General features: G+C 45.7%; 1 protein-coding gene across 4 annotated transcripts in view; it reads left to right on the forward strand.

Annotated features, from left to right (window-relative positions):
* Positions 1-2647: 2647 nt before the first annotated feature.
* Positions 2648-18979, forward strand: part of SLC6A13 (solute carrier family 6 member 13) — a 36603-nt gene continuing 20271 nt past the window's right edge. Inside the window, exons 1-4 of one of the 4 annotated variants that reach the window (XM_032391002.1) lie at positions 2648-2714; positions 2855-2900; positions 5465-5671; positions 16902-17036. In XM_032391002.1, the coding sequence (XP_032246893.1) occupies positions 5470-5671; positions 16902-17036 (337 nt within the window). In that variant the 5' untranslated portion in view covers positions 2648-2714; positions 2855-2900; positions 5465-5469. Of the gene's footprint in view, positions 2715-2815; positions 2901-5464; positions 5672-16901; positions 17037-18979 lie in introns of those variants that run through there. The other 3 variants (XM_032391004.1, XM_032391003.1, XM_032391006.1) reach the window with 3 other exon arrangements.

Below are 18979 nucleotides of genomic sequence, written 5' to 3' on the forward strand. Positions count from 1 at the left end.
TTCCTACTTTATGGAGAAAAAGAAATTGGGGATAACAAAGATTTGGAGAGGAATTAAATGGCAATCATAGATAATATGTAAGGGGCACCAGGCTGGCTCAGTGAACGGAGTGTGGCTCTTGATCTCGGGGTTGTACGTTCGAGCCCCATGTTGGATGTACAGATTACTTAAAAATAAAATCTTTAAAAAAAGGTAATATGTAAGTGGTTATGTAAAAACAATAGGCTCAACAAGCAAAGCTAAACATTCCTTAGTACAAGACCAGCAACTCTAAACAACTCTAATACAAGTCTAAAGCAACTCAGCCTGATCCTGATGATGTCCTGGTCACCGAGAATCTTTCCTGGAAACAGGGAACCCCAATTTTTGCACATAGAGGACATAGGAGGGCTGTGCAACATTGCTAAAAGTTGTATGGTGTCCTAACTTAGAATACTATACATATATCCCCATCTGAGGCCTCAGTACACTCCAGTTACCTGGTCATTTTAGAGCACAAATACTAGGTTTCTAATGCTTAGCAGCTCACTTAATAGGTCATTAGTAAGTACCACTTGATGGTAAGTAAGAATAGAAGTTAATAGCATTGCCTTTGAAGATGGACTTTTTTGTATGAGTTTGCAACCTCTCTCGGAAAACACTTTTGGTCTCTTGTTTAACAGTTAAATAAGATGGAGGGATGGTTAGAAGGGGCAGCTGAAACACAGGAATAATAGTCTCTGCGAGGCTCCCTGTGCATTTTTTATTTTAAAGATTTATTTATTTATTTGAGAGAGAGAGAGAGCTGAGCCGGCAGCCAGATGTGGGACTCTGAGATCTTGACCTGAGCTGAAAGAAATCCAGAGTTGGCTCCTTAACCAACTGAGCCACCCCGGCACCCCTCCCTGGGTAATATCATGATGTGCTTCTCCTCTGCGTACGTTCAGGCATGTTTTTTTCCTAAAGATTTTATTTATTTATTTGAGAGAGAGAGACAGAGAGCAGGAGAAGGGAGGAGAGGGGGAAGCAGACTCCCCGCTGAGCAGAGACCCCCCCCCCCACCTGATGGGGGACTCGATCCCAGGACCCTGGGATCATGACCTGAGTGGAAGGCAGACGCTTAACCAACTGAGCCACACAGGCGCCCCCAGGCACATTTGTTTTATCCCATTCCGTCATCCACCCCCACCCCCGCCCCCACCCCCTGACTGCTTCTTACTGTCTGGCCCGAGCCCACCTTTGCTCAGGGGTCTGTCGATCTCATCCCCTTCAGGAAATCTTCCCTGCTCACTGTGAATGATTTCCTAAGGATCAATACCAGCTACCATTCGAAGGCTTGCTAAGTATTAGGCCCTTCACGAATGCTCATTATCTCCCGAAACCTCACTCAACCCTGCAAGGTAAGGAGTCGGCACCCCTTTTTATAGATTTCTCGAAAACAAGGTTTTGGAGCAACAAGGTCACAAAGTGGAAAGTGATGGAGGCGGGACTCCACCCTGGAGCATCCGGCCTGGGCGCCCAGGGCGCGTCCGGGCCCAGTGTATGCCCCAGCTCATGGCCTGGGGGGTCTGCCACCCCGCTCTGCTCCTGCCCCCACACGAAGTGCCAAGTGCCCGGGACTGGCCGGTGGCCACCTCCGCTTCCCACCCAGCTCTTCTGCTTAGGATCAGTTTAGGGCTTTGCTTTATTTTAAAGCTTGGCACTTTTTTCCCCTTATTGGTTTAAAAAATTAAAAAAAAAAAAAAATCAAAACTAGCACATTGTTTAACAATCCAAAAAATCCCGAAGCTTCAAAAGCAGAAGTGAAAAATGTCCCTTACTTCATGTTTCATTTCCGGGCCCCAACCCTACCTTCCAGATAGGACTAGTATTAATTGTTTAGTGAATACGTTTTCAGACTTTTCTGTATGTATATATATATATTCCCCCCCGCCCCGGCCCCCTTCTGTATGTATATAAATGTGTGTGTGCCAGGCGCCTGGGTGGCTCATCGGTTAAGGGTCTGCGTTGGACTCAGGTCATGATCCCTGGGTCCTGGGATGGAGCCCCATGTCAGGCTCCCTGCTCAGCGGGGGGTTGCTTCACCCTCTGCTCCTCCCCCCAGGCTCATGCTCTCTCTCTCAGATAAATGAATAAAATCTTTAAAAAATGTGTGTGTGTGTGTGTGTGTGTGTGTGTGTGTTGAGGAAGTTTTTCTGACTTCACAGATTTCTGTGATCTACGTATCTTTATTCTTTTTTTCTGGCAAGTTTTCTTTTATTGAATTTTATGCATATAATTTTGCCAGTAAAACAAAAAGTAAAAAATAAAAAATAGATAATATGGTACAACCTGCCAAAATAATGATTGATATTTTTTCATTCCATTAATGTATTTTTTTTTTATTGAGGTATAGTTGATTATAGTTGATATGACATTAATTTCAGGTGCCCATATGTATCTTTATTCTTCATCGCGGTCCACAGCAAATCATAAACTGCAGAAGGATAAGAGAAAAGTACATTCAGTCTACAGGGCACCCAACCAAAGGAACACCTATTCCTGATGGGAGTATAGGAGCACTGGAGCTGCAGAAGGGGTGGAAGGCGGGATCCCTCCAGGGAGCCCCCAAGGTTGCCAGAGGGAAGAGCGGTGAGCTCTGGGGAAGACAGCTTGCTGCCCGGCCGGCCTCACAAGCAGCTGGCTTGACCTGCCCGGGTGTGCTCACACTCCCCGGGCTGTGAAATCACTCGCGTGTGAGTGGTCTGGTGCTCAGGGGAGGGAGGGGAGGGGAGGCAGGAGGCGGAATGTGGGCCGGGCCAAGTTTAGGATTACAAGTGCGGCTGGGGGTCAGAGCCGCACTTTAAATAGCCAGCACCTTCCCCTTTCCCCTTAGATAATTCTTCTCCCCCGACTGGACCTCTGGCAGCAACTGCACTAAGGTTGGTGACATTTTCTCCTCTCTCGCTCTCTCTTTCTTCTGTTTCTGGGTCTCAGACTATAGGTTGGTAAGATCATAGGACTTACAACCAAAGGATTTTTTGATCCTTCTCGAAAATATGTCCTGCCATTTATGTGTGCATGTGCAAAGACTAGATGCTATATTCTGGGCTTTCTGAAGCTCCAGTGGCCGTGGACTTGAGGGACCATGTGCTTCAGAGGACAAGAACCCTAGACTGAGAGGAAAGAAAGGCTTTCTTCCCTGTGAGATGAGACAATGAACAACTCTTTGGCAAGACTGAAAGAAAATAAAAATTTGAGTGCCTGTTATTCTACTAAGTGCTTTACTTTATATATATCGCTTCACTTAGTCCTTCTCACCTTCACAGAGGAGTGAACGGAGGCTCAGAGTAGTTAATTCACTTCCCCGGAGTCAGCGAGTGGTACAGCGCAGAGCTAAGATCTGTGCCCGGCTTGTCTGGTTGTACACCTTCTGATGGCACTGCGCCACCTCTGAGAAGCAGTACCCTAATGAGGCCAGGGACCCGGGAGGACTGCTGTTTCTTCTAGGGTCTGGGAGGATGAAAGAGTGGAGGGAGATGACGTTCCACCATAGGAAGGCACCCATCGGTTGGTAAAGGGAGGCTCAGAACCAGCACAAGACGTTAGACAATCTTCTCGAAAGGACTGAAGAACCTTCTTGGGACCAGCTGGTTGGGTTTCTCCTTCTTAGCTCACAATCTTTGGAGCTTATTCCCTAATTTATCAAATAAGCAAAGGTGCCTACTGTTCCTTGACTCTCTCCGTGACTTTTTGAATCCCTGTGGTAGCCACACTGGGGAGGCGGAGCCATAGGGGAGTCTGGGCAGATGAGGCTCCCACTGAGAAAGTTCTGTTAACATGAATTTTTCTTGAGGCGTATGAAAAAGTCCATCTGCCTACTTCTCCAGAAAAAGGACCATTGTATAAAATCCGGAGGGAGTCATCAGAAGATGCTATTGAGACATGCTGGTAATGGAATGGAATGGAAAGAGCAGGGACAGAGTGGGTTCAAGTCCCACCTATGCTGTTGCCTCGCTGTAGGGTAGCAAACATGTTACTTTACCTCTCTGAGCTGCAGCTTCCTTATTTACAAAGCAGAGCTAATACTGCTTACATATCAGGGTGGTTGTGTGGATTAAAGGAAACAAATATATGTAAAGAGCTTAGTAGTAGTTGCTCACTAAATGTGAGCCATATCCAATCTTATCTTCAATCCCAGTAAGAGTCTAGAATAGGGCAGTGAAGCATTTGGAACAGTAGCTCTTTATTTATACCATAACAGATTCCTATGTGTGTCATCACCAAAAAAGAAAAAAGAACCCATAGTTCATCTTTCTTCTGTTGACTTTAGAGAGACATGGAAGATCAGCCCATCTTCATCAGAATTCCAGGGCCCACTCAGCCTCTCTCATCCTTTGGGAGGATTTTTAAATTTTATTTGTTTTTAAAATGATGTTGCCATTTTTTTTTTTTTAAATTTTATTTATTTACTTGAGAGAGAGAGAGAAAGCACAAGATGAGGTAGGGTCAGAGGGAGAAGCAGACTCCCCACTGAGCAGGGAGCCTGATGTGGGACTCGATCCTGGGACTCTGGGATTATGACCTGAGCCGAAGGCAGTCGCTTAACCCACTGAGCCACCCAGGCGCCTGGGAGGATTTTTTTTAAAACTTGTTTTTATTTTAATATTATAAAATAAATCATGTTCTTTGATGAAAATGTAGAAAATAGAAATAAGGAAAACATTCCTATAATCCAACCACGGAGAGAGAACCATTTTGGTGGCTATCCTAATCTTTTATTGTATACACTTTATAAAATATTTTCCAAGGATAATCATATCATAAATGCTCTTTTATAACTTTTTGCTTCACGTATTGTGAACACTTTCATTTCATTGCATTTTCTTCTGCAACACAATTTTTGATGATTGTATAATAGTCCAGTGTTACGTATGTGCCATAATTTATTAACCTATCTACCATTTTGGGACATTTATGTACTTTCTAATTTTTTGCTGTTGTAAACAATGGACATCTTCGATGCCAAATCCATACCCACAGTCACAGTTATTTCGCTAGACTAAATTCCTGCAAGGGAAGTTGGTGGCCTTGAGGATCCTTTCAACTGTCCCCAGCATACAGAAATACAGACACTGAAGGGCATGCTAACATAGACAAAGTGAGTCGTAGGCTGACAGGGAGAACTTAGACAACCCAGCGGCCATGTGAAGTCTTCCATTTCCACAAGCCCCAACCCAAGAGGACCTGCCGAGTGGAAGCCATGCCTGTACCTCAGTATCCATGCTTTCTTCCTGAACAGGAAAGGAATATACATTCTCAGCAGCTGTTACTCAGCCTTTACCAATAAGAGCTGCTAAGGAGAACACGGGTCTTCAGGCAAGGGGATAGGGATCTACTTTTTCTTCTAGTGCACTCATTCCCTTGGGAATCTGCTGGTGAAGGAAGGGGAAGGCTTTCCTCCTAGGATTCCCAGCAGCAACAGAGCACTCTGCTTGTTTTCCAGGTGGGATGGATAGCAGGGTCTCGAGCACAACCAGTAATGGAGAGACAAAGCCAGCATACCCAGTCATGGAAAAGGCGAAGGAAGATGGCACCCTGGAACGGGGACACTGGAACAACAAGATGGAGTTTGTGCTGTCAGTGGCCGGGGAGATCATTGGCCTCGGCAACGTCTGGAGGTTTCCCTATCTATGCTACAAAAATGGGGGAGGTGAGAGCCACTGCGCCACCCCACCCATCCCTGGAAGGAGGCTGTCTCCAACTCCTGCACTTACTGCCCCTCTGGGGAGTCCCATGGGTGCATAGAAATGCTGGAGTTGGAAAGACCCTTACAAGTCAGGAAGGACACTGCAGGAGACTGAGACCTAGAAAGTCACGTGACTTTCCCAGGGGGTTTTCTATACTGGTATGGCATCCTAGGAATATGAACGTGGGTTTGGAACCAGATGGATCAGAGTTCGGACTCTGGCTCTGCTACTTAATCTCTGTGTAATCTTGAGCAAGTCATGTAAGCTGTCAGAGCCTCCACTGCTCTTCCTGTAAATTAAGATAGTAGTGCCTGCCTTTCAAGTTGTTGTAAGGATTAGAGGTAATGTGTGTCAAGTGCTTAATAAATGGCAGCTACGGTGAAGACGATGTTGATACTGAGCTGTCCTGCGGTCATGAGACCCCTCAGTCTGTGTCTTCCCCTATGCTGCTGACGTCATGACATTCCCCAAGGCAGTCATTACCCAACCCCTCCCCGTGTCATAACCTTTGATACCAGTGGCTCTCCCTTAAAAATTCCCCACTGAAAGTCTGTGTGTAGGTGGTATTAACTCCAACTGTTTCCTTGGTATTTTTTGGCTTCTCATTCCCCCCACCCCATTGCAGCCCGCTGGGGTAGCCCTGCTCCCCGCCAGCAGTGGTGGTAATTTTCCAACCAGTAACTCACTCCCAGGGCATCCCAGACCTCTGTGGATTTCTCAGGTCCTGAAGCGTCCTGGGTGAGCCGTAGGTTAGGGAGATCGCCTTGTGGATGGGTAAAGCTTCCAGGTGTTGGGGATCCCCAGATCTGGTTTGGAAGTGAGGCTGCAGTCTGGGCTGGGGGAAAGGGAAATGCCGAGGTAGGTCACGTGGGGAAATGCTGAGGGCGGTGGTTGTTTTGTGGGCCACAAGGATTGGACGGTACCCTCATGTAAACACTTACCCTTTTCCAGGGAAGCAGGAGCCTCCAAATGCATGGAGCTCCGCCTCCCCATGGTTTTGGACAGTGGAAGTGGGAGGGCTGGGTTGGGGGGTACAGAGGCGCGCTGAATCCCTGGAGCCCTATTCTCAGGATTGTGGCAATTGGAGGACTGGCCTTGGAGTTGGAAGTTAACTTGTATGTTTCCAGAGGGGAGGGGATGGGCTGATATGTCCTTTCTTCCCGGGGATCTCTGGTCAGCAGCCTGAAATCACGGGACTGTTCCGTGTGCTCTGTGAGGGAAGGAAGGAGGTCATCCCACTTCGAACCTAGCCTTGGACACTCCACATGCTTGCCTTCAGTGAACTGGGTGGAGGGATGAAGCTGCTCCAGGGCAGAGGAGGAGTCTGGGGGCTAAGTGGGGCTTTGGGACTCTGTACCTGGAGCCTAGTAACCAGCTTAGCTCCTCACATGGCAGGAAGATTAGGAGGTGAGAAGCTTTCCCCAAGCCTCTCTGGAATTGGGTAAAGGTTGGCCTGGGAATTAGCAGGAGTGGCACAAAGAGGTGGGAGGGAGTGATTTCCAGTGATTTCTGGCACAAAACCACTGGGCTGAAGAAGGGGAAGCAAAGGGAGCTGTGCCCAGGAGCCGGGGGGGGGGGGTGTGGGCTCACTCTGTTGAGGGGAGCTTGTCTGGCAGTGTTTGGATCTGAGCTCTGCCCCAGGGCTCTGTGGTAAGTTTGTGCAGGCCCAGGAGTGTGCGACACTGTCTCGGGTGGAAAGGCAGGCCCAGGAAGCGTATCAGAGCCCCTTGGTTCTTGCCACGGGCCTGTGATGGAAGGGGGGGTGTGACTGACGGCTTGTGGCTGCTTCCTCCCTGGATAGAGCCAGCCTTCCTGCACGCTGATTCTGATCAAGAGTGGAGACATTTTCAGGGGTCCTGGATCCAGTCAAACTCTGTTTAATCCCTAACACTGCCACCCACAGTCTCTTCCCTTGATCAAGAGCAGGGCCTTAGGACTCCTCTTTTCCTTGATGGACGACAGCAGCTGGAGGGAAGTGTTCTGAGGGGCTTTGGAGCTAGAGGCTGATGCCCAGGTTTGCTCTGAAGGGCAGGAGTCATCCAGGGCCACCGGGCGAATTAATGGAAAGCCTCCTTTGCCAAGGTAAGGGGAACTCACTGAGGGTATGTGCGGTCATTAGAGGGACCTAGACAGGCCTGGTTTTTGGTGTTCCCAGCAGTTTAACCTTTCTGTCATCACTCAACTCCCCTCGCCTTCCTGGGAAAGCAAGCTCCTACACAGAATGGGCCCCAGCACTTCCTCTTCTCACCTCCTTGTCTGGCAAGGAACAGACTGATGCCTCTTTCTGATGGGACCCTTTGTCACCTGTATGGGGCAGGAAGGTGAGGAGAATGGAGATCACTTACATTGATTTGACCCTTTTTCCTCCTGGTGTAGTGATTTTATTTAAACCCATGGTTCTCCAACTGGGATTTGGGGATGAGAAGAATGTTCTGAGCAAGTTCTGGAGAAGGATGCTGGGGTACTCTGGGGTGTACCGTGCTCAGGTAACGGACCCTATCGGCCTGTTTCTGGGCCCTTTCTTCAACTTCCCAGCCTTGAACAGCCACTTTTATGCTTGGGGGAAGAGTGGGAGGATAAGCTAGGCACTTTATTATTATCCGTATTTGTTCAGTGGTGAGGTCATGGATGAAAAACTACCCAAAACATAATTTTAGTTCCAAATGTAAATACAAATGATGTCTTCTTTGGTTCCTTCCAGCTTTAACATTTGGTAGATCCTAATTAGAAGTGAGTTCCCAAGCAGAGAAAGGGCTGAGACAAGAATATGATAGAAAAGCAGGTGAACAGTGAAACACTATAGTCGAAAACCAGAGAAGCCGAGAAAGTGATATAAAGAAGCCCATCTCAAATCAAAAGCTTTTCAGGGAGATGGATGCGAGCGATGCCTGCCTCAATCATCTCCGCGGTGAGCACCCTCCCTGCTGTCCAAAACCTGTGGCCAGCCCACCCCCTAATGGCTTTCTGGAGTCTCCAATCTCAGCCAGTTGCTCCCGCACACAGCCCACCAAGCCCCGACCCCGACCGTGTCATTCAACAGCAATTACCGGCTACATTCCATTTGCCCAGAATGCTTCCAAGTTGTTGGGATCCATGTACGAACAGAACAGAACAATTCCCTGTCCTTGTGGGGCTTACATTCTAGAGGAGGGAGACAGACAATATACAATAAACATACTAAATAGGAAAATTATATAGTATATCAGAAGTTAAGGAGTGCTATGGAAAAAGACCAAGGAGAGCTGGGTAAAGGATATCAGGAGTGTGTGTGTGCGGGGTGGGGACACTGAGAACATCTGAGCCGGGGTTTGCCAGGAGTGAGAGAGTTGGTTGTGTGGATATTGAGGGTAAAAGTGCTCCAAGATTTAAGAGTCATAAAGCAAGAGGCTGACTGGCTTGTTTGAGGAGTTGTGAGGAGGGGAGCAAATAGAAGCTGGGGTCAGAGAAGTAAATAGGACGGGGGTGGCAGATCATGGAGGTCCTTGTCAGTTATTGTGAGACTTTGGCTCTGGCTCTGGTGACATGGGAGAAAGGGCGGGGTTTTGAGCAGGAGTGGCATGATCTTACATTTTACTTTTTTTTTTTTTTTTAAGATTTTATTTATTTATTTGAGAGAGAGAGAGCACCAGAGAGAGCAGAGAGCACAAGCAGGCCGTGGGGCAAGGAGAGGGGCAGAGGGAGCGGGAGAAGCAGGCTCCCCGCGGAGCAAGGAGCCTGATGTGGGACTCGATCCCAGGACCAGACGCTTAACCTGAGCTGCCCAGGCGCCCCTGTGCTCTTACATTTTAAAATAATCTCTTCGGCTGCTGTTGAGAACTGGGTGTATAGGAGTCAGGGCAGAAGCGGACCAGTTAGGAGGCTGAAAATATTAGAGTCATCCTCGGTTCCTCTCCCTCCGCCAAACTGTTGGATCTATCTAAATACCCAGGTTCTGGGGGCTTCCGAACATGAGCCTTCAGCTGGGCTCTCTGCACTCTGGCTGCCAACAGACTGAGCTCCTCAACACCCAGAACCTCCTGGGACTGGAGACCCCCCCCATGACGTACGCAGAACCTGACACTTCTTGTCACCTCCATTGCTCCTGCCTGGTCTCAGCGGTCCAAGGGCTGCAGCCTGAGCCCCGTGGAGGAAGGACGTGCCCTCCGCTGTGTTGTGGAAGGCCCCGAGAGGAGCAGGTGTTAAGAAGAACATAAAGAGTTGCGTTGTGGGAGCACGGACTTGAGATATCTCTGAGCTGTCCAAGGGGAGCTGTCCACTAGGCAGTACAACACAGGAGTCTGGAGTCTGGGAGAAAGATGCGGAGATATAAACCTGAGGGTGATTAGCACTTTCATGGTGAGAAGAGAGAACAAGGAGTGGGGGAAGAGGAAGGACCAGCAGGGGACAGAGAAGGAGAAACCAGTGCAGAAGGACAACAACCAGGACACTGAAGTGTTTTGGGAGGCAAGGAAAGTGATGAGGTCAGGGAGGCCGGAGGGACAATGGCATCAGACGCTGCAGGTAGGTTAAGAAAGTTACGGAGGAGAATGGAGTGTTGGCTTTGGTGGCATAGGGGCCGTTGGTGACCTTGTAGGAGCAGTCACAGCGGGAGGCCGGGGCAATGACTGCTTGCAGTGGGTTCGAGGTAATGGGGGCAGAGAGGAATTAGAAATAGGAAGTATGGGTTATTTGGGCAAAGCTCAGGAGTGGGCAGAGGGCACGTCCGCTGTGCGTCCTCCCTCCTGGCTAGGAAGAAGCCAGTATGAGGGCTGCGTAGTCAGGACAGTGTCTCCCGTGTGTCCAGCGGTGGTGGGGATAGGTCTCCTGCCTGGCCAAGTGGCCGAAGATGCTGCACATTTGTACTATTTCTCAAGCTCTCCACCCTCAGCTCCCTGGAGGGAAATGCAAACATGACCTTCCACTGGGGCCTGTCCCCTAAAGCTCTAGCCATGGGGATGAGAAGTCTCTGGATAACCCAAAAGGCTTGATGTTGGGGGAAGGTGGTAGGAGAGGGTTTTAGTAATAGGATTCAATCTGCCAGGAGGGAATGTAAATTACTTGTCCACCAGTCTCAGCCCAGACAAAAACAGATCATCTGCCAACCATTTTATACTTAATTTCTTTTTTTAAAAAAAGATTTTATTGACTTATTACTTATTTTTTAAGATTTTATTTTTAAGTAGTCTCTGCACCCAATGTGGGGCTTGAACTCATGACCCCGAGATCAAGAGTCACATGCTCCTCTGATTGAGCCAGCCAGGTGCCCCTATACTTAATTTCTAAGTCCAGGTTGCTGAAAACCAGGGGCAGAAGTCACTTGTGCAAGGAATCGTTGGTTTTGCTAGTCATAGAACACCAGCTGGAAGTCACCTTGTGTGAGGACAGATGCTTCCTTTTTCCTTGTCCCTCCTTCCTTCTGATCTTCAGTCTCCAGACACCCAGATCCTTCATGGGGCTTCAGCTGGGGTCTCTCCAGCTCCCTGGACCCTGGCTGCTGGCAGTCCAAGTTCCTCCACACCCAGAATGCCTGGAAACCCCATGTGAGGCGACAACAGAATGTCCCACGGCTGGATCTCTAGGAATACGGATCTTAGAGCAGCAGGCTTTGGGGGTAGGGCAGCCCTAGGCCACAGGGAGAGAGGCCACAGGGACACTAATGTGAAGAGGATTAAATAGTACCTGGCCTCGGGGAGACTGATCACCTTGATGCTGCTTGTTAGTATAAAGAACAAAGGGAAATGAGGAGCACTTTTTTCTCCATATAAGAATAATAATTGTGTGTGATAGTAAGTGATAGTTGTTACCATTGTTAGTTAATGACTCAGCCCCCAGTAGTGGTCAGACTACTGTTGATTCTGGCACATAATGGCTCATGTATGCTCACCGCTGGGTTGCTCATGTGGAACCTCATCAGTTTAGGCTTTAAAATATTAGCTGGAACATTACAGAGGACACCACAGAATGGGTTCCTTTTGAGAAGGGTGGCCTGCAGAATTTCTAGGTTGGGCATGTGGACTCTCCCAGCTCATGGGGAAACATGCCAGGACATTTCAGAATTTGGGGAAGGAGACTAACCTGCTGGAATGGGGGAGCAGGTAACTGACGTCCATCCTCCATCTCTAGGACTAGCTCCATCTTTTAATCGTGGTGACCGGGGCTTGAGTGGGGAAAGAGGCAGGGTGCCCCATGGGACCCCCACGTCTGCACCTGGGTCCCTCTGGAGCCCATCACTCCCCTGACCCCTTCCCCTTGTAGGGTCAGTGGCTCAGCTTATGGAGTATGGACCTTGCCCCTGTGGCCAGCTGCCCACGTGCTCCAAGAGGCAGAGGACAAGGGGAGCAGAGCTGACCATGGAACCCACTGCAGTTAAACATTGGCTCGGTTTATTGGGAAAGAGCAGGTAGCATAAAGATGGGGGGGAGGGGCTCGAGCTGGGCTGAAAATTCTCTTTCTCTCTGTCTTTCTCTCTCTGTTCTCTTTCCTTTTCTGCCATGTTTTCAACTCTGAGCAGTAACTGTTCATATCAGCTACTGAGTTCTCTCTTCCTGAATTTTCCTTTCCTGCTCAGTAAGTCTTGGATTGATTTATGGACTTATTAGGCTGAGGTGTTTATGATCTTCTTTCTTTTTTTTTTTTAAAGATTGTATTTATTTATTTGACAGAGAGAGACACAGCGAGAGAGAACACAAGCAGGAGGAGTGGGAGAGGGAGAAGCAGGCTTCCCGCTGAGCAGGGAGCCCGATGCAGGGCTCGATCCCAGGACCCCGGGATCATGACCTGAGCCGAAGGCAGATGCTTAATGACTGAGCCACCCAGGCGCCCCTGATCTTTATTTCTTTGCCCTTGTGGTAATCAGGTGCCTTCCTCAGCGTGATTTATGGATGTGTAGACTACATGCCAGAGATCTGGAAGGTGAAGAACTGCAGAATGTTATTCCCCATTAACTTTCATTTTAAACAGTTTTATTAAGATATAACTGATTTACGACAAAATGTACATATTTAAAGTGTACAGTTTGATAAGTTTTGACATGTGTACACTCATGAAACCGTTGCCACAATCAAGATAATGAACATATTCATGACTCCCCCAAGTTTCCTCCTGTCCCTTTCTCCCACCTCTTACCTTTACTACCCTGTCCCAGTGCAGCCACAGACCTGTTTTTTTAATGTCTTTGCAGTTTTATTGCGATATTATTGACATAACATATGCTAAGTTGAAGGCGTACAACATGAGGATTTGATACATGTGTCTGTTGTGAAATGATTACTACAATAAGGTTATTGGACGCTTCCATTCCCTCACATAATTAGCTTTTCTTGGCGATAACGCTTAAGATCTATTCTCTTACCAACTTTCAAGTCTATAATACGGTAATTGTTCACTATAGACACCATGCTGTGTACTTTCGATTGCCAGACCTTATTCATTTTATAGGTGCAAGTTTATCTCCTCATTTCCCCCATCCCTGAGCCTCTGGCAATCACCATTGTACCCTTTAATTCCACAAATTTGGCTTTTTTTTTTTTAAATTTTTTAAAGTTTTTTGTTTGTTTGTTTGTTTTAGTAATCTCCTCACCCAATGTGGGGCTTGAACTCACAACCCTGAGATCATGAATCACATGCTCTTCCGACTGAGCCAGCCAGGCACCCCCAAATTTGGCTTTTTGAAGTCTGCATATAAGTGAGAACATACAGGATTTGCTGGGGTATTGAGCTCATGGTGGACGAGGTCTCTGGTGCTCTGGGCTATGGTTACTGGTCTGGGGCTGGAACATGAGCAAAGGGACCCTGGATGACAACAAAGCTGGGTTGTCAGGTCCAGAAGGGACCTGACATCACTACTCTACTCCTCACTTTGCTAATGAGAAACATAAAGGAGAAAGGACACTTGCTTAGGGTCCCAGGAAGATAGAGGCCAAAGCCAGAGGAGAACCAGGGTCTCCTGCCATCTAGGCCAGCAGGTGGGGAATGTTGCAGCCCTTGAACATACTATGTTTCTTATTCTCTCTCTGAAAATATAATGTCCTCAAGGTCTGTCCATGTTATCTCAAAAGGCAGGATTTCCTTCTTTTCATGTCTCGATATTTAAAGTGCATTTCTTTTTTTTTTTTTTTAAAGATTTTATTTATTTATATGACAGAGACAGCGAGAGCAGGAACACAAGCAGGGGGAGTGGGAGAGGGAGAAGCAGGCTTCCCGCTGAGCAGGGAGCCCAATGTGGGACTCGATCCCAGGACTCTGGGATCATGCCCTGAGCCTAAGGCAGACACTTAACCAACTGAGCCACCCACGCGTCCCTGAATGATTGTTTTAGGTTTTGTAGCATGCATCTTTAATTTATCACAGTTCACCTTCACGTGATATTATATCACTTTACATATAAGATAAATGTATTATTGTAAGGACAATAATACATTTCCATCTCTTTCCTCTTGACTTCTGTGCTCTTATTGTTACACATTTTACTTTTCATATGTTATAAACTCCACCTCATATTGTGTAACCAGTCAGTTATCTTTCAAAGAGATATGGGTGATAAGAAAAAATTCTTAGATGTTTACCTATGTATGTAGTTACCATTTCTAACATTCTTTGTTCCTTTGTGTAGAATCATATTTCTCTCTGGCATCATCATTCCCCTCTGCCTGAAGGTCTTTCTTTAACCTTTATTATAGTGCAGATCTTCTAGTGATGGATTCTTTCAGGTTTTGCTTGTCTTAAGAAGCATTACTTCACTTTACTTTTTGAACAGTATTTTTATTGGAAGTCTAGCTAATAGTTTCTTTTTTCCTTCAGTACTTTAACTAATGTGTTCTCTTACTGCTGTCTTCTCATTTGCATTGTTTCCAATGAGAAATTTGATGTCATCCTATCTTTGTTCCTCTGTACGTATGTGTCTTTGTTTCCCTGATTAATTTTATTTTCATTTTTTAAAAGATTTTATTTATTTATTTGTCAGAGAGAAAGAGCACAAGCAGGGGGAGTGGCAGGCAGAGGGAGAAGCACTGAGCAAGGTCCCTGGGATCATGACCTGAGCTGAAGGCAGATGCTTAACTGACTGAGCCACCCAGGTGTCCCTCTCTGGTGGCTTTTAAGATTTCCTCTTAAAAACTCTTAATCACTGATTTAAATAATTTGATTATGATGTGCCTTGTTATAGTGTTTTTTATGTTTCTTATCTTGGGGCTCATAGAGCTTCTTGGATATGTGGATGTATAGTTTTCATCAAATTTGGAAAAATCTCACCCATTATTGTTTCAAATTTTTTTCTGCCCCCCCCCCCCCATCTTTTATCTCCTTCAGGGACTCCACTTGCTAGTATATTAGACTTTTTGAAATTGTCCCATAGCTCACTGACACCTTTTTTTTTTAAACCTCTTTTCTCTGTTTTGGATAGTTTCTACTCTGTGGTTCAAGTTCACTAATCTTTTCTTCTGCTGTTAATCTGCCACCAATCCCATTCAATGTGTTTTTCATCTCACACATTGTGGTTTTCAGCTCTAATTTTTTTTTAAAGATTTTATTTATTTATTTGACAGAGAAAGACACAGTGAGAGAGGGAACACAAGCAGGGGAAGTGGGCAAGGAAGAAGCAGGCCTCCCATGGAGCAGGGAGCCGGATGCGATGCAGGGCTCCATCCCAGGACCTGGGATCTGAAGCAGACGCCCAACCACTGAGCCACCCAGGCACCCCTCTAATTTTTTTTTTTTTAAGTAGGCTCCACGCCCAACGTGGGGCTTCAACTCACAACCCTGAGATTGAGAGTCGCATGCTCTACTGGCTGAGCCAGCCAGGTGCCCCTGTGGTTTTCATCTCTAGACATCTGACTTGGGTGTTTTCAGTATCTTTCACGTCTCTGTCTAACATTTTGAATATATAGAACACAATTATAATAATCACTTTAGTGTCCATATCCGCTTATTCTAACATTAGTGTAAGCTATGGGTTGGGTTCAATCAATTGATTTACTACTCATTATGAGTAATATTTTTCTGCTTCTTTGTTTTCCTGGTAATTTTAAAAAAAGATTTTATTTATTTATGTATTTATTTGAGAGAGTGAGAGAGAGTGAGTTGGGGGAGGAGGAGAGGGAGAGGGACAAGCAGCCCAACATGAGGCTCAATCCCATGACCCTGAGATCGTGACCTGAGCCAAAATCAAGAGTTAGATGTTCAACTGACTAAGCCACCAGGTGCCCCTTTCCTGGTAATTTTTGATTGGACACCAGACCTGGTGATTTTTGCTTTATTGGTTGCTGAGTATTTTTATATTTCTATAAATATTCTTGAGCTTTGTTTGGAACCAGTGAAGTTATTTGATACTTTTGGGTTTTGCTTCTAAGATTTCTTAGAACCAGAGTTGTGCTGAATCTAGGGCTAATTATTCTTCATTTCTGAGGAAATGCCTTCTCTTTCCGATGCCCTGTGAATTCTGGGACTATCCAGTCTGACTGGTGGGAGCCAGCACTTTTCCCAGCCCTGTGTGAGCACCATTATTCTCCATCTTTTTGAACGGTTATTTCTCTTACCTTGGGTAGTTTCCTCATACATATGTGCTTATTTTTGATTGGACCAGCACTCAGTTGAAAGCTAGAAGTGGACTCCCTGCAGGTATTTGTACCTCCCTCTGTGTGCTTCTTTTCTCTGGTACTCTGTGAACTCCTCTGTCTACCTTAGCAACAGATAGAGGTCCACCGTGAATAAAATACCAGTATTTCTAGCATCAGTACACTTGTCTCAGCAGAAAGCTGAGCAGAAAGGATTGTGAAAACTGAAGCAGAAAGGATTACTAAAGGGAAATCTGATTTTAGTCTGCTGAAAGTCTCTATCTAGCATTAAAAACAGTCATTTCCTTGAAAAGAATTATAGTCTGTGGGCTATGTTAATGTTCCTGGATGTCTGTTATTCAATGAGCTCCTTGCTGTTGCCAAGTTATGTGTAATTGAGGTAATAATTGATGTTTGATGGGGAGCAAACCTTGGTAGGTATAGATTGAAACTTTCAGAGTGAACGAAAGGGCTGATTAGGTAACTTGGTGACTCTTGATCTCTGCTATGGTTCCAGACATCTGGAGAGAAGTCCCCCACAGTTTTGCATGACCCGCACCCCTGGGGATTCTGACTGGCAGGGTGGAGTGGTGATGGGAGGAGATGAATGTGGACCACGAGGAGGCTAGTGCCAGGTAACAGAAAGCCTGTTTCCCACCCACAGGAGCCTTTTTCATCCCCTATCTCATCTTCCTCTTTACCTGTGGCATTCCTGTCTTCCTCTTGGAGACAGCGCTGGGCCAGTACACCAGCCAGGGAGGCGTCACAGCCTGGAGGAAGATTTGCCCCATCTTTGAGGGTGAGTAGCCTTGTGCCTGCTTCCAGGATATCTGCATACATGTTAACCTTATTTGGGATGACTGGGTGGTTTAGTAGCAGTGCTGATTGACATAAGACTCTGTGTCTTCATGTTAAACCCTCCATTTGTGGGCCCAATGCTGCACTAATCACCCAATCTATCAGAGAATGGAGAAGATAGGGATGAGGATGGGAAAAAAGTCTTCAGATTAAATAAGTAGAGTGCAAAGCTATTTTAGCTATGTATTTTACGAATGTATAACAATGACTTTGTATTTTTCAAAACATTTAATTAATTGCAAGACATTTAAAAAGAGAATTTTTTTAAAAAGATTTTATTTATTTATTTGACAGAGAGAGAGACAGCGAGAGAGGGAACACAAGCAGGGGGAGTGGAAGAGGGAGAAGCAGGCTTCCCACTGAGCAGGGAGCCTGACGCGGGGCTCGATTCCAGGACCCTGAGATCATGACCTGAGCTGAAGGCAGGCACTTAACGATTGAGCCACCCAGGTGCCCCAAAAAGAGAATTTTAAATGACAAGAAATATCAGTAATAATTCTACTGTCTTGACACAATAGCTATTTAAATTTTAGGGTGTTTTAATATTTCTTCAATATTTCTCTCTATATAGGATTTTCTTTAAGTTTCTATTTTAAAATAATTATATATTCTTAGAAAATTGTAAAACTAGTACAGAGAGGTCACATGTACACTTCACCCAGTTTTGCCCAATGGTAACATCTTACTTAACTATAAAAAAATCATAACCTGGAAATTGATATTGGTACTATCCACAGACCTTATTCAGATTTCTCCTGTTTTCCATGCACTTATTTGTGTGTGTGTGTATGTGTGTGTATAATTCTGTTATTTTATCGTGTGAAGATTTATATAACCATCACCACAATCAATGTACAGACTGTCACATTATCACAAAGATCTCTGTCATGCTACTCCTTTACTCCTTTGTAGTCACACCTGCCCCTCCCTGCCCCTCCCTAGCCCCTGGCAACCACTAATTTGTTCACTATCTCTATAATTCTGTCATTTTGAGAATGTTATATAAATGGAATTGTACAGTCTATAACCTTTCGAGATTAACTTTTTTAGTCAGCACAATGCCCTTGAGATCCATCCAGGTTCTTGTATAAAGAGTTCATTCTTCTTTATTGCTGAGTAGTATTCCATGGTAGGGACATCCCACAGTTCATTTAACCATCACCCGCTGAAAAACATTTGTGTTGTTTCCAGTTTTGGGGATTCGTTTCACTCATTTTTTTTTTTTTTCTCTGTATAGAGCTTACATATCTATTAATCTGGGATATACACAGTTTATGTCCCCACTTTCCAGTTAGTGTTATTTTCTTTCTTTCTTTCTTTCTTTCTTTCTTTCTTTCTTTCTTTCTTTCTTTCTTCTTTCTTTCTTTCTTTCTTTCTTTCTTTTCTTTCTTTCTTTTTTTCTTTCTTTCTCTCTCTTTCTTTCTTCCATTCTTTCTTTTTTTTAGAGACAGAGGGTGGGAGAAGGGCAGAGGGAGAGGGGGAGAGAGAATCTTAAACAGGCTCCATGCCCAGTGCAGAGCCTGACGACTCGGGGCTCCATCTCATGACCCTGAGATCATGACCTGAGCCGAAATCAAGAGTCGGGATGCTTAACCGACTGAGCTACCCAGGCACCCTTATTTTCCATTTTCTACACAACAATAATTTAACGATTGCATAAACTTCAATTGAATGGATATATCATAATTTACTTAACAGTTCTCTGTTTTGGGCTTTTTGCTTATTTTCAATTACTTATAAAATTGTTATATTCTGCTGTCATGTGTAATTGTTGAGATAGCTTTGCCCTTCTTTTTTGGGAATTATTTCTTTGGGATAAATTTCCAGGATTAGGATCGCTGGATCAAATGGACAATCAAGTTGATGTCTCTTGATCTGGCTTAT

Source organism: Phoca vitulina, unplaced genomic scaffold (assembly GCF_004348235.1).
Source record: "Phoca vitulina isolate PV1807 unplaced genomic scaffold, GSC_HSeal_1.0 scaffold59, whole genome shotgun sequence".
NCBI lineage: Eukaryota > Metazoa > Chordata > Mammalia > Carnivora > Phocidae > Phoca > Phoca vitulina.